The following is a 12,944-nucleotide window of genomic DNA, read 5'->3' on the forward strand; positions in this document are numbered from 1 at the left end:
GCAGAATGCCATTGTCTTTAATAGGAAAAACAGTAAAAAGAATAAAAAAAGAAAGAAAGTATGAACTTTATTACTCTTTGACACTGTGGTTCTTTGATTTGTTCATCTTGAAATGCTCAGTTTGGGTGTTTTGGGAGAAAATACAAATATATTATGACATCTTTCTCAGTACAGGAAGGGTTGGACGCGCTCACAGGAAGAGCTGCTGTCAAAACCAGAGCATCCACATGTCCATCCAGAGTCCATTCAATCATCCAGGAGCCTGTGAGCACTCTGCTGATTCCCCACAGTCCTCTTCGTCCTGTGAAACAGGTTTAGGCTTGGCCAGGTTGGCCCGGACTCGAGCCTGGTCCACAGCATCCAGCAGGTTTTTGGAGTCCAGTGCCAGAGTGTGGGCGGCCGCCAGCATCTGCCGCTGACATTCCTCCTTCAGCGACGTTATGGAGTTCTGCTGGGCCAGGCGCATCTTATTGATCAGCTCCCCCAGATCCTTGTTCAGCAGTTTCTTAGTGCCCTCGATCTTTAAGATGTCCAAAAAGTACATGTGAATTTTTCTTACGCAATACGTGTTTCATGTCATAAAGTCACTCATGCTGCTCCTTGCAGGTAGCATTCGTTAAATTCAGACACTGCATTCACAGATGGCTGATGGTTGATGCAAAGACGGACGAAGTGAGTCCTACCTCTGTCGTCACAGAGCTGTGCAGCGATGGCAGGATCTCATCAACACTTTGAATGAGGCTACGGAGAGTGACGCCCACCGCCTGAGGGTGGGAGGGAGGGATGGAGGCAAAGACCACATCTCACTTTACTCTGCTAAAGATTCATGAGCATCTGAGTAGTAAACGCACATGAGGGCACAGAGCAACACTCAGCGATGGACCTACTTTGACAGCGCTGGGATACTCTGAGGCAGGCAGCGTGCTGACGTCATTCTTCATCTGCACCACCTGCTTCACCATGGCCATGACGCCGGTGTAAACCTGGTCACCTGATCGGTCCAGCTCAGCTGTGGGTCGAGGCTGCAGCGACACAAAACGTGCTTTTTAATGAGCAAATGCAGTTTATAGCAGGATGACAGCTGTACAAATCATTTGAAGTCTCCTAGTGTATTTACAGCTTGATGAAAGAAAGTAGAAAAAATATAGAAAGTTTTATTTTATTTTATTACCTGTGTGACTGTGGGAGGCATTGGAGGCTTCTCTGGAGGTCCTGACACAGGCAGAAAAAGCTAAATATTTGCATGACAGATGAAGCATTTCCTATACAATATACACATGTAACCTGGTTAGAAAATTATCATACATTGTGTTTAAGTTTATATTAAGATAAGACATCTGGAAGGATGGAAGGTGGCATTATAACAGTGCATTAAGTTAAAAGGTTAAAAATAGTGCAAAGATCCTTTTAAATATGGTTAATAAAGCTATTTCATGTTTGGGTTAAAAAGATAAAATCTGATAAATAAGGCATTGGTATAAATATTGAGTTTTATTTTGAAGAGTTCATGATTGTAAAAGGAAGTGGTATGTGTGAATAAGAGCAATGCTAATCATTCATGGGTTGAGGTGGGTGACTGACTGACTAAGTCGCGACGGAGAAAAAGTCCATGTGAAGTGTGCAGACACGTGTGTAGCTGATGTCTTAGACTTACAACTCGTTGTTGCACATTTTTGGTAAGCAGCTAGAGATATTTCTACTCGGAGTATGTCACACACTTGTTTACGTGTGCATTTTCTTCACATGTTAATGTTAACTCATTTGCATATCGAACGTTTGTTATTAGCATTCATTAGCCAAGTGAATGGACTCGTAGCCGCTTGTTAGCTAACCCAGCTAACGCCGGAGGCTTTTGTTCATCGTTTCTGACGTGGAAACCCTGAAGATTCATCAGAGACTTCTGTGAGTTAATCTTGCTGTAATAGTTTATAGCTCAGAGAGCACTAAACCTCGCTGGAGAGACGACGCTGTCGTCTGATATCCTGCTAATTGTCTTGTTCTTCACCAAACCCAGACTGGTTAAAGCGCAGAGACTGTGACTGCTTGGACACCTGCCTGCCGTCCTGTCCCGCTCCAGAGGGCTGGAGACTGGGAACCCTGCAGACTGGACTCTACTCTTGAGGTACCACTGTTTTATTTTCCGCTCATTTGAGTGAACCGGCCATAAGTTTTGGGCCACACTGCTCCCCAGCCTCGCATCAGGCCTGCAACAAGGACTTTTCTGCAGTTTATGCTATTTATGCTGGCTCAGGTGTGTGTGTGTGTGTGTGTGTGTGTGTGTGTGTGTGTGTGTGTGTGTGTGTGTGTGTGTGTGTGTGGGCCCACTGGGTTTTGTTTTGAAAGTCAATTGAATATTGGTTATTGCGTGTTTTGATTTAGATGTAATTGTGACATCTGAATATTTAAGAGAGAACCATATTATTTCAATTTGATTTATTTTATTATTTTGGAAAGTAAACAATACGTTTCTTACGTTTAAAGTGAGTTTCAGCCTGGTGTTTATTATCACTTGTTAAAGGAGACCCATGACATTAAAGGGGTGTATTAGCACAGGATAAAAACAATTAGCACTACCTTATAATTTGCTATAAATACACTTAAGTTCAGTCAAATAGAGAACTCAGGGCCCCTCCCTGAATAAAATAGGGTTAACTGGGCTACACACATCTTATCATATATCTATCTTTTTATATTTAATATCTCATAAAGTTTGACTTCTGCCTCTTGTTTGCATGTGTAACCTTCTTAAGATGCACATATTTGCTTTAACAGTTCTGAATTGAGACCTCATAATCTGGACTCACCATTTTCGGGGGGGTTTTCATGTGGCTGCAAACAACATAGACAGAGACGCAGGAAGAGCAGATGTGGATTTATTACTTTAACAGGGTTCAGTTTTAAGTTTCATGTCAAGTTATATTCTTTACTGCTGCTGTGTCTCAGTTAGGCAAGTGGTGAAGCAAACTGCATCTAAAAACACTTCTCTGTACGACCGACAGTGCATTAACGAGTGCGGCTCTGCCCCCTAGTGGTCAAAAGCAGCTTACAAATCTGCAAAAAAAGCGGAGATAAAACAAAATAACGCACCTTGATGTGTGAGTCCAGTCGCACGACAGGATCCTGCAGAAACACAGAGGCATGCTTCAGTGACAGCAGCAAAGATCAGCAGCTGTGTTTGCATAATGGAGGTGAGGTGGCAGCTTCAGTGAGCGGCGTGGAGTCTGACATTTCATCACATTTGGTCACATGACACGTGATCTTCTGCTCCTCCATCATTTCATCACACACTGAGGCCACAAACTACTTCCTGTTCCTCCTTTGCTGAGCAGCGCAAGGCACGCTCTACTATGACACCTCACAGGAATGTGTGTGTGTGTGTGTGTGTGTGTGTGTGTGTGCGTGCACGAGTGTGCACGCTCTCTCACCAGTTGTCTCTCCTCCTGCTCCAGCCACTGTTTATCCATCAGCATCTCCCTCCTTTGTCTTTGTAAAGTGTCCTCCACTTGAGCTCTCTCTTTCTCCCACACCGGCCTGCTATCCCTGTCTGCTCCCTACACACACACACACACACACACACACACACACACACACACACACACACACACACACATAGACACGCATGCCTTAAATGAGTTGCTTCAGTTTATTTCCATCTTGTTGCTGAGTCATCCAGTTTATACCCTCTGGTCTGAAGAGATGCTGCTGTAGAACATGACTCAGCAGCAAACTTTCTCATGTTTGATGTCATCCGGCCAGTTCACTCATCGTGTGTAGAACATATTGTCACACAGCATGTGATTGTGAGCATTATATTGGGCTTTACAACATTAGCAGATATTGTTCGGTGTGTTTTCCCTCTGAAAGAAAACAGGAAGTCAGGGCAGGGGACTGAAATAGCTCAGTCAAACCTAGATTTGGTCAGCTACTGGTCAGCTGTTCGTGTGTGTGTGTGTGTGTGTGTGTGTGTGTGTGTGTGTGTGTGTGTGTGTGTGTGTGTGTGTGTGTGTGTGTGTGTGTGTGTGTGTGTGTGTGTGTGTGTGTGTGTGTGTGTGTGTGTGTGTGTGAGAGAGCGAGAGAGACACCTGTGTGTGCTTGACCCGAGGAAGAGTGTTGCCTTGTATTCTGGATGGCTGGTGACAGAGAGAAAGAGAGGACATGTCAGCTGATTAAACACCTGTGTTAGAGTTAGGTGGGTGTGTGTGTGTGTGTGTGCGTGCGTGTGCGTGTGCGCAGTACCTTGGGTGGAGGCTCTGTGTGCTTCGGCTCAAATATTGACGAGATGGGCCGTGATCTGTCTTTCCTCACACCCACCTCCTGCTCCTGCTCCATCCTGTGGATCTCTCTGCCACACACACACACACACACACACACACACACACACACACACACACAGAGTTACCGTGTATATCGGTGTCTAATAGCCTCAAACGTATGAGAGAAAGTAACATTTCTATTTAATACAATTTATCTTGATTTCATGTGTCTTAAAAGTGAATTTCTGTTCAACTGTCTGACCAATAAGAGCACATTTAGTTGAATCTTTGGCAGCTGATTGGTTGATTTAACGCCCATTACAAATCATGTGGCCTGAAGTATGTTTAGCTGTTTTCAGCATCAGATGTTTTGACCTGAAATCCCAGCATGCAAAGCTGAAAGAGCAGATCTGAATCTGTGAACACTGGAAACACATTATGAGGATGACACGGATACGTGTGTGTGTGTGTGTGTGTGTGTGTGTGTGTGTGTGTGTGTGTGTGTGTGTGTGTGTGTGTGTGTGTGTGTGTGTGTGTGTGTGTGTGTGTGTGTGTGTGTGTGTGTGTGTGTGTGTGTGCAGGTCTGTGAGTGTGTGTGTGTGTGTGTGTGTGTGTGGGTGGGTGTGTGTGTGTGTGCAGGTGTGTGTGTGTGTGTGTGCAGGTGTGTGAGTGTGTACTTCAGGGAGCAGACGAGCTCGCTGAAGACGGGCCGGTTGTGCGGCTCGTACGCCCAGCAGCGGGTGAGCAGGGAGTAGATGGTGGGTGGGCAGAGCTGCGGTTTGGGGAGTCGAACCCCCGACTCCAGCTGGTTGATCACCTGCCCGTTCTCCAGCCAGAAGAATGGCTGCTGGGCCATGGAGAAGATCTCCCACACACACACACCTGGTTGAACACACACACACGACCAGCTGCATGAGCTTTTATCAAGATGAAAAGAATGTTGACGTCTGCAGACGAGTGTTTTTCTCACCAAACATCCAGACGTCACTCGCTGTGGTGAAGCGTCTGAAGTTGATGGACTCAGGTGCCATCCATTTGATCGGCAATCGACTGACCGAGGCTGCGAGGAGAGAAATGTTTGAAAAGAAATGGACAAAAAAGAGGTCAGACATGTATCTCTGTGTACACAATGAGTGAAGTAATGTGAGTACATGCTGGAGGTCAATTTGACCCAAAGTGAACTTTATCCTCTTTAAAAAAGCAGGAAGAGAGGAGCTTTAACAGGCCTGAGTGAGTTTCCTCTTCTCTCTGAATGCCTGAAATGTTGACCACAGACATTTGTGTCTCAGTGCGTGTGTGTGTGCGTGTGTGTGTGTGTGTGTGTGTGTGTGTGTGTGTGTGTGTGTGTGTGTGTGTGTGTGTGTGTGTGTGTGTGTGTGTGTGTGTGTGTGTGTGTGTGTGTGTGTGTGTGTGTGTGTGTGTGTGTGTTCACCTTTATAATACTCTTGTTCATCAATGTAGCGAGACAGGCCGAAGTCACCGAGCTTGACGCATACGGGGGACGCCACCAAGACATTTCTCACCGCGATATCTCTGCAGGACAGACACAGATTCAGTAAATATTAGCAGATCTCGAGGCTCCACGTCCCACAGTGTGAATGCACAGGGACGTAAACTGTCTTTTAAACATATTTTGGGGCATTTCTGAATGAAATCACAGTAAAGCAACACATTGATAATGCAAAACTGTTCAAATCTGCAAGTCGAAGGTGCTCCTCAGCTCAGCATTGCTGGATTTCTCTCTTAAATGCGCTCGTGCTAAAGACTGCAGAATGTCTGTCGTCAGGTTTTCGAGGAGGAAAAGTGTCACTAATGCCTGAGGCTCTGCTACCTGTGCACCATATTGAGTCCCTCCAGGTAAGCCAAGGCTTTGCAGATTTGTAGACAGTACAGGATTAACGTTGCAGTGGTCAGGGTGTACTGCTGCTCCACCAGGTAGTTCCCCAGCTGTCATGGACCCAGTAACACAGCCTTTACATCATGCATGCATCAATTTCCAGGTTTTAACAAAATTTAATCTGAAAACAGATCGCACATATGCTTTACACACAGACAAGCACGTACAGAACAAAAGACACACACCTCTCCGTGTTCATACAGCTCCATGACAATCCAGACAGGATCGACCTCGATGACTCCGATCAGACGCACAATATGGGGATGATCCAGATTTTTCATCAAGCCTGCAACAGGTGGAGTGAAAGGGTGCAGAGGCACAGATGTGGGATCTCTTGTCTCACCCTGAACTTTCTGACAAAGCCACAACCAGGCAACAGGAAGTCGACTACAGCAACCCTCTGACTGACGAAACGTGCAAAAGCCCTGAAATGTTCCAAACTTCTGTTGCTACAGTCTACTTTGAAATTGCCTCTTTCTATTTCACGCTTAAAACAATGTTCAGAGAAAAGTTCTCCAACCAAAACCGATTTTACACGCAGCTACAAACGGAAAAGTTTTACATTTCCTGTTATGCTTTGCAGTGACATCACAAATCTCCACTCGAGCCCCGTGAGCTGAGCGAGAGGTGCAAGTGCAAGTGTTTTGAAAGGGAACAATCACAGCAGCAGCTGCACACTCACCGGCTTCGCTGAGAAACTTCTCCTTCACATCAGCTGAGCAGTCCTTGCATGTTTTGATGGCCACGGAAATTCTCTCTCCTGTCTGCAAACACATGCATGCATGCATCACTTTCACCATGGCAGTGGATTCAGTGCAATGCACCAGTGCCAAGGGGAGCGATAGCTTGGGAAGTGTAATGATGAACTCACTGGGCTTTTATAAACTCCATTGTGAACCTCTCCGAAGAATCCCTCGCCCAGGATCCGACCCACAGCGATGTCATCTCTGGAGATTCTGCGCTTCTCTGAACACAAAGATTTAGACGCTGCAGAGACGATGAAAAAGACACGAACACGCACACCCAGTGCCTGATAGGACGGGGGGCCGCTCTCATCAGAAGGATTTTTAATGATGTGATGTCTGAAGCACAAGGCTCCTCCTGAGACCTCTGAAGAGTCGGATCCTTGCGCTTCGAATGTCACATCATTCCTCGTTACGAGACATCTGCTGCACGAATTTAGCATTATTCTTAAATGTCTCCTTCAGTTCTCTTGTTGCTGTTGCAGTGGCACAGTGTGGACAACTGTCAAACTTGGTCTGTCATTGTACAGTTTATAACTGCAGCCACCAGAGGGCAGCAAGCGCCGGCGTCCCCACCTGTCAGTCTTAGACAGCAGGATTTGGTAGAACTCAAACTATCCTGGATACAGTGGTTACTAAATAATTATATTTGAACAAGTAAAATCTAGACATCATCCTACAGCTCAGCTTCCTTGCTTCTCTGGTACCACTTAGAACTTTTCTACGTTTTCCTTGAATGTGTCGCAACGCTTCTTTCAACACGTTTGTTTCTCAAAGAGGAAGAGAGCAACCTGAAGCAGATCACTGATTAACTTGAAGGCCTCACAGCTGACGGTCAAAACAAGAACGGTGACATCTCTGAACTGACTGGCTGGTTTCGGGGCATTGCATGAGCTGTCAGTGAAACAACACTTACCACAAGAGTCTGCTGTGCCCTCTGGAATCTCAGCATAAATATCCGAACCTGAAGTTGAGGAAATTTAAAGGGTTTGCATTGCATTTGTTTATAGCAGCAACCAAACTGAAGAAGCCTGTGAAAAAATATAACTATTGCTAATTAATCCAGCATATAAGTTATTGCTTAGACTTACTCAAACCTCTGTCAGGACCACTGGGGCCAGCACTGGAAGAGAGAGAGATGGAGATTCCTCTTTTAAATTTCTTCTTTAAAACAAGCAGTCAATATGTTTCAGCTAAAAATCAGCCTGTGTTAGCAGCAGTGCCCACAAGGAGACAAGAACGTAAAGAGAAGGTGAGGCAGAGCTGCACCCACACAATGAGTACTCCCCCCAATTCACCACCACAGTGGAAAGAAAACCCTGAATTTTAACAAAGTTCAAGAAAGTTTCCAGTCTGAGTCACACTCACTGTTTGGGGATGTCAGGCAGTTTCAGTCTTGTGTCTCTGCCTGAAACGAACACATACTTTAGGTTTTTGGACTTTGTTCCCATCAGTTGTGTCAAAACTGGACAGATTGATTCAGGAAAGGAGCATTTTTATGGCAGGTTGATGTATTCACGTTGGTGAAGCGTACCTTTATTTGGCCGGATAATTAACGAACTCTCAGAGGTGCCATTCAGCCGACAGTAGCCGTCGATCAGGTCGGCCATGTTTTCTGCCACAGCCAGAGACGGCGTGTTCACTGACAGCGGCTGCAGGGTTGAAGACAGAAGATGTTCAGTGTGTGCTGCTGCTTCAGCTTGAGAGGCTTCGCACCTTAACCTCAGCGCAACTCAGAGGCCAGAGCACATGAAGAGTGAAATGAAACAAGGGAAACAGCCAGCCAAAAACAACAACAACAACAACAACATAACTTTTGGTGCAGATTAAACAAATGCAACACTAATCAGCTGCTGGACATGAAATCACTATCAATCTTCTCATCCACCTCTCAGCAAGACAGCAAATATTCCTCCAGGAGTTCAGAGCTACCTGTTTGGCCCCCTCGATGTGCACGGTGAGCAGAGCCCGGCCGTCAGTCTCAGCAGAGCAGGAGATGCTGCGCACCTGAGAGAACTTGGCCAAACAGATGGGCTGCAAAAGAGACAAAGGTAGAGAAATAAAGTGAGGAAACGTGACACTTAAGTTCCAGTATGTTCACTCTGATAGGTCTGATGAGTTTAAGGAGTGTGAACTCACTGTGGAGTTCTCAGTTTGCTGACTGATGCCTTCAGGGCCAATGACCAGGTCTATTGTCAGATTCCAGCCATGCTTTAAACACAAGACAGACACACGAACGCTCAGGGCCGAGAAAGCGCAACACGTATTGTGAAATGTGACAGAAAATAAAACATTTTTTCACTTCAAACTCACCACCAGCTGGCACGCGAAGCTCTCCTGTGTGTAGCTGTAGCACTGAGCCAGCGTGGTGAAGAAGCGGCTCATGCACTGGTCTTGCTTCAGGGTGGAGTAGCCCTGGAACGTCTGCTGGATGAGCCGACGTAGCTGCTTGGGCTGATGCCGTTGAAAATGTAGGTTTACAGGTTAATTGCATTCTGTGCTTATGTTGCATCAAGCAAGCTGCAGGTGTGTCAGCTCTCTACCTTCATGCTGTTGATCAGCTCTCTGGGAAAGAACAGGTCCAGCCCCACATCTTTCCTAATGCAGACCACAACCAGAAAACAAACATGGCTTCAAAAGCATGCACAGCCAGATCAGCAGCCAGGCGCCTTGATGCTTTCTCATGAATCTTTGTGGTCTGTATGTGGTGGTAGCTGCCCATATGTCTGCTGCATGGTCTGTCAAATGTTTGTCAAAAAAAGTCTGTCTGACACCTATGCATGTACCACTTATGGAAAATTTCCATTGCCCTGAATGGAGGAGGATGCACTCGACTTACTCTAATAGTTCGAAGTTGGACTTTTTGTCCAGTCCGTTTGGGTTCATGTCTTTGTAGAATCTCCTGAAAACACAATAATTGAACACGATGGATTTTTTTTTCATTAAGACTATAAAACTATGTCCTGTTGTCTTCGATGCAGAGCAGCGACACATAGGCACGAGGTGGTAGCTGTGCATTACCTTATTTCCAGACAACCGAGCTGTAAAGCCATCCCATCGCTGACTTTAGAGGCGTACTGCTGCATGTAATCACTCCGTACCTGTGGATAAGCACATGCACACATTGACTACAGCCATTGTAAAGACTGAGCCTCACCTCACCATAACCATAATCTAAATAATTCTGCAGTACATAGAGCGTTACTGACCTGCTGGTAAAAGTAGAGCATGGTGGTTCTGTCGTCTTTGAATTTCTCCATGAAGTCTGATGGGATGTATCTGATCCTCAGATCGTATCTGGCCAAGCAAACAGTTACAGTTATGAAGCAGCAACAGGGATGCTTTGGACCATTGGGACAACACAGTGCCACTGACAGCAGGTGATACTGCACTTTAACTTAGTTCTGCATAGGGTTAGAAAGGTGCTGCACTGGGGACAATGAGCTTAACTCCCAGTGTGCAGCAGAGGGTCCCCTGAGTGCTGATGCCAGGACCATGTGGTTCATGGTCAGCACCTTAACCCCTGTATTATCAGCTCACCTCAGGGTTTAATACAGCAGAGGTCTCCATGGGAAGTTCACCAAGATCACACATTTACAGAAAAACACCTGAAAGATTAATCACACTGGAGCCCGAGTCCTGGTCCAGCCAAAATTAAATTTACTGCCAACTTCAGATAAAATATAAGAACTAGAAGGGACCTTGGAAAGCGCAGAGCTCCGCCAAGGCTGAGAGTCGACTCAACACTGACCTCCACTCAGCCTCCAGGTGCTGCTGCTCGTAGCGCTGGGTGAGCTCTGACACCGTCAGTTCGGGGTGCAGCCAGTGTATCTCTGAGGACTTGAGGTGTTTGAGGAGGAGGCCGTAGCAGAGGCTGTACTTTATGTCCGGACCCACGCAGCCGCTGGACAGCACCACGTTCATGACAGCCTGGCACAGAGGGAGGAAGCAGTGCAGTAATGCAGAGGTGAAAACAGACGAGTACAGGTGAGTAGAGTGTAGTACACACAAGAACAGTAAAGAACAGCAGTAACAGAGTTCAGTAAAGTACAGGAGAGTACAGTAAAGAATACACGGACAGCTGGGCAGAGTAGAGTGCAAACAAGTGTACTACAAAATAATGGAATACAACCGTGTATAGTGCAGTAGAGAGAAGTGAAAAATGCTAAAAAGTACAGGAAAGTACAGCGTCATAGAGTAAAGTAGAGGGCGGTGTAGTGCAGTAAAAGAACATTCGAGTACTACACAGTAAGGAAGACCTGAGTAAAGTATAGTAGAGTACAACAGAGTGCAGTTGAGTACAATCAGTTAGAGTAACAGTAAAGAGTAGAGTGCCGTACCCTGATGGTCCATCCCTCCTCACAGCGGACCAGCTTGAAGTTCTTGCCCAGGTTGGAGCTGTTGCTCAGGAAGCACACTTTCATGATTTTCACCGGGAAGATGCTGTCCCTGCTGACGTGCGCCGTGGGAGACACGTCCGAGGAGTCCGACTGGCTGGTGGGAGACATGCTCCTCCAGGACAGGGTGCTGGTGTCTCCTGACATCACACACACACTCAACGCATACACACCCAGACACACACAGCGTGTATGCTACTGCTTATAGACATGCATTTCCATCGCAGCCACGTACGCCGCTTCACTCTCTTCCTTCTCTCACACTCATACAGTCACGAACACACACGAGGGGATGCATTGAGGCTGGAGACACACAGGAGACACACTGGAGTTGGACACGGCAGTTGTTTACTGGATTTGATTTACATTCACAGCTCAGGGAAGCGTCAACTTGTGCTGCGATGCCTCTGTACTCACCAGTCCTGCAGAAGCTCCACGGCCCAGCACGCCAAACGCAGTGTCAGTGTCTAAAACTGAAGACGAGTCGATTCCAACAACAAATATCATTCATATCACTTCGTAAAAGTTCAGATCTGATCGTCTTTGGCTGAACGACAGAGCAGGCTGATCCGAAGCTGTGGCCCGAAGAAGAACCTCATCAGTAGGCGAAAGAGGAAACAGTTCTTATGGGCGAATAAGGAAGTTGACAAGCAGCTAACAGAAAAACTGACAGGACTGATGAAACTGCCGTGTCACCCCATTTCCCATGCGATGGCACAGTCTACCGCCAAACCACAACCCACCCTCTGTGCAAAAGGGGCATGGCCAGCGTTACACTCATTTCCTCTTCCAGACGTTTTGATGAGCGAAAGCTCAGCACAGGTGAAAATGGGGATTTCTGTTCAGCGTCTGGCTCAGACTGAGTTATGTCTCACGAGTGTTACATGGATTTCCTGGTACATTTGTGGTCCCCAGAGGATGAACCCTACTGACTTTACATTTCTGTAGCGCCACCATGAGGTTGCCCTTTTTGATGCGGCGTAAACTGTCTCCACAGCTTTTGGATAGATTGCCATGAAATTTGGTACAGATATCCAATTTTATCCAGCGTACAGTGCTAATTAGCAAATGTTAGCATGCTAACATGCTAAACAAAGGCGGTGAACATGGGCTGCTTAATTTCAGCATGTTAGCATTGCCACTGTGAGCATGTCAGCATGCTAACATTAGCATTTAGCTCAAGCACTGCACTGCTAGTGCGGCCGCAGACTCTTCTGTCTTCGTGGCTGCAAAGCTGCAGCATGGCAGTAAGCAAACCTGCTCGGATGCAGCGAGGCGTACTCTGTCGTGACTGTGAGGCTGCTGATGGAAAATTCTTTGGGCCTCTGGTTTCACATTCAACCTCAGTGGTTTTGTTCTGCCTTTGTTGACTCTGTGACACAGTTCGATGGCTCTAAGTGTGCGTGTGAGACAAGGTGTGCAAAACAGAGGTTTATGCTTGTGGTATGAGTTTGACACTAATTACTGTCTAACATGATGATACTATAATACTGCTAACCTACCATTTTGTTGTCTTATGCATGATTTAGCTGCACTTTCTCCCATGCAGACTGATGCAGGATAACAGGACCAGGACAGAGGCAGCATCATTACAGGCTGACACGGCAACTCTTGACCTTTGGATAGAAATAAAGAACTTTCTAAGCAGCTCTTA

The 12,944-nt window shown here is 46.3% G+C and overlaps 1 protein-coding gene across 2 annotated transcripts in view; it reads right to left on the reverse strand.

Moving 5' to 3' along the window:
- Positions 1–12,944, reverse strand: part of LOC139351997 (protein-tyrosine kinase 2-beta-like) — a 15,818-nt gene continuing 2,874 nt past the window's right edge. The window contains exons 1-30 of one of the 2 annotated variants that reach the window (XM_070993988.1): positions 11,708–11,918; positions 11,234–11,593; positions 10,645–10,823; positions 10,103–10,190; positions 9,915–9,994; positions 9,733–9,795; positions 9,437–9,491; positions 9,207–9,347; positions 9,033–9,104; positions 8,826–8,927; positions 8,428–8,545; positions 8,262–8,301; positions 7,985–8,016; positions 7,810–7,857; positions 7,022–7,116; positions 6,833–6,914; positions 6,336–6,436; positions 6,085–6,200; positions 5,686–5,786; positions 5,224–5,313; positions 4,931–5,135; positions 4,237–4,342; positions 4,083–4,130; positions 3,426–3,551; positions 3,088–3,120; positions 2,805–2,829; positions 1,172–1,212; positions 888–1,022; positions 684–764; positions 1–520 (exon numbers count right to left, since the gene is read on the reverse strand). In XM_070993988.1, coding sequence (XP_070850089.1) covers positions 251–520; positions 684–764; positions 888–1,022; positions 1,172–1,212; positions 2,805–2,829; positions 3,088–3,120; positions 3,426–3,551; positions 4,083–4,130; positions 4,237–4,342; positions 4,931–5,135; positions 5,224–5,313; positions 5,686–5,786; positions 6,085–6,200; positions 6,336–6,436; positions 6,833–6,914; positions 7,022–7,116; positions 7,810–7,857; positions 7,985–8,016; positions 8,262–8,301; positions 8,428–8,545; positions 8,826–8,927; positions 9,033–9,104; positions 9,207–9,347; positions 9,437–9,491; positions 9,733–9,795; positions 9,915–9,994; positions 10,103–10,190; positions 10,645–10,823; positions 11,234–11,437 — 2,877 coding nt within the window. In that variant the 5' untranslated portion in view covers positions 11,438–11,593; positions 11,708–11,918 and the 3' untranslated portion in view covers positions 1–250. Of the gene's footprint in view, positions 521–683; positions 765–887; positions 1,023–1,171; positions 1,213–2,804; positions 2,830–3,087; positions 3,121–3,425; positions 3,552–4,082; positions 4,131–4,236; positions 4,343–4,930; positions 5,136–5,223; positions 5,314–5,685; positions 5,787–6,084; positions 6,201–6,335; positions 6,437–6,832; positions 6,915–7,021; positions 7,117–7,809; positions 7,858–7,984; positions 8,017–8,261; positions 8,302–8,427; positions 8,546–8,825; positions 8,928–9,032; positions 9,105–9,206; positions 9,348–9,436; positions 9,492–9,732; positions 9,796–9,914; positions 9,995–10,102; positions 10,191–10,644; positions 10,824–11,233; positions 11,594–11,707; positions 11,919–12,944 lie in introns of those variants that run through there. The other variant, XM_070993989.1, reaches the window with a different exon arrangement.

The sequence above is a fragment of the Chaetodon trifascialis genome, chromosome 24 (assembly GCF_039877785.1).
Source record: "Chaetodon trifascialis isolate fChaTrf1 chromosome 24, fChaTrf1.hap1, whole genome shotgun sequence".
In the NCBI taxonomy this organism is placed as follows: domain Eukaryota; kingdom Metazoa; phylum Chordata; class Actinopteri; order Chaetodontiformes; family Chaetodontidae; genus Chaetodon; species Chaetodon trifascialis.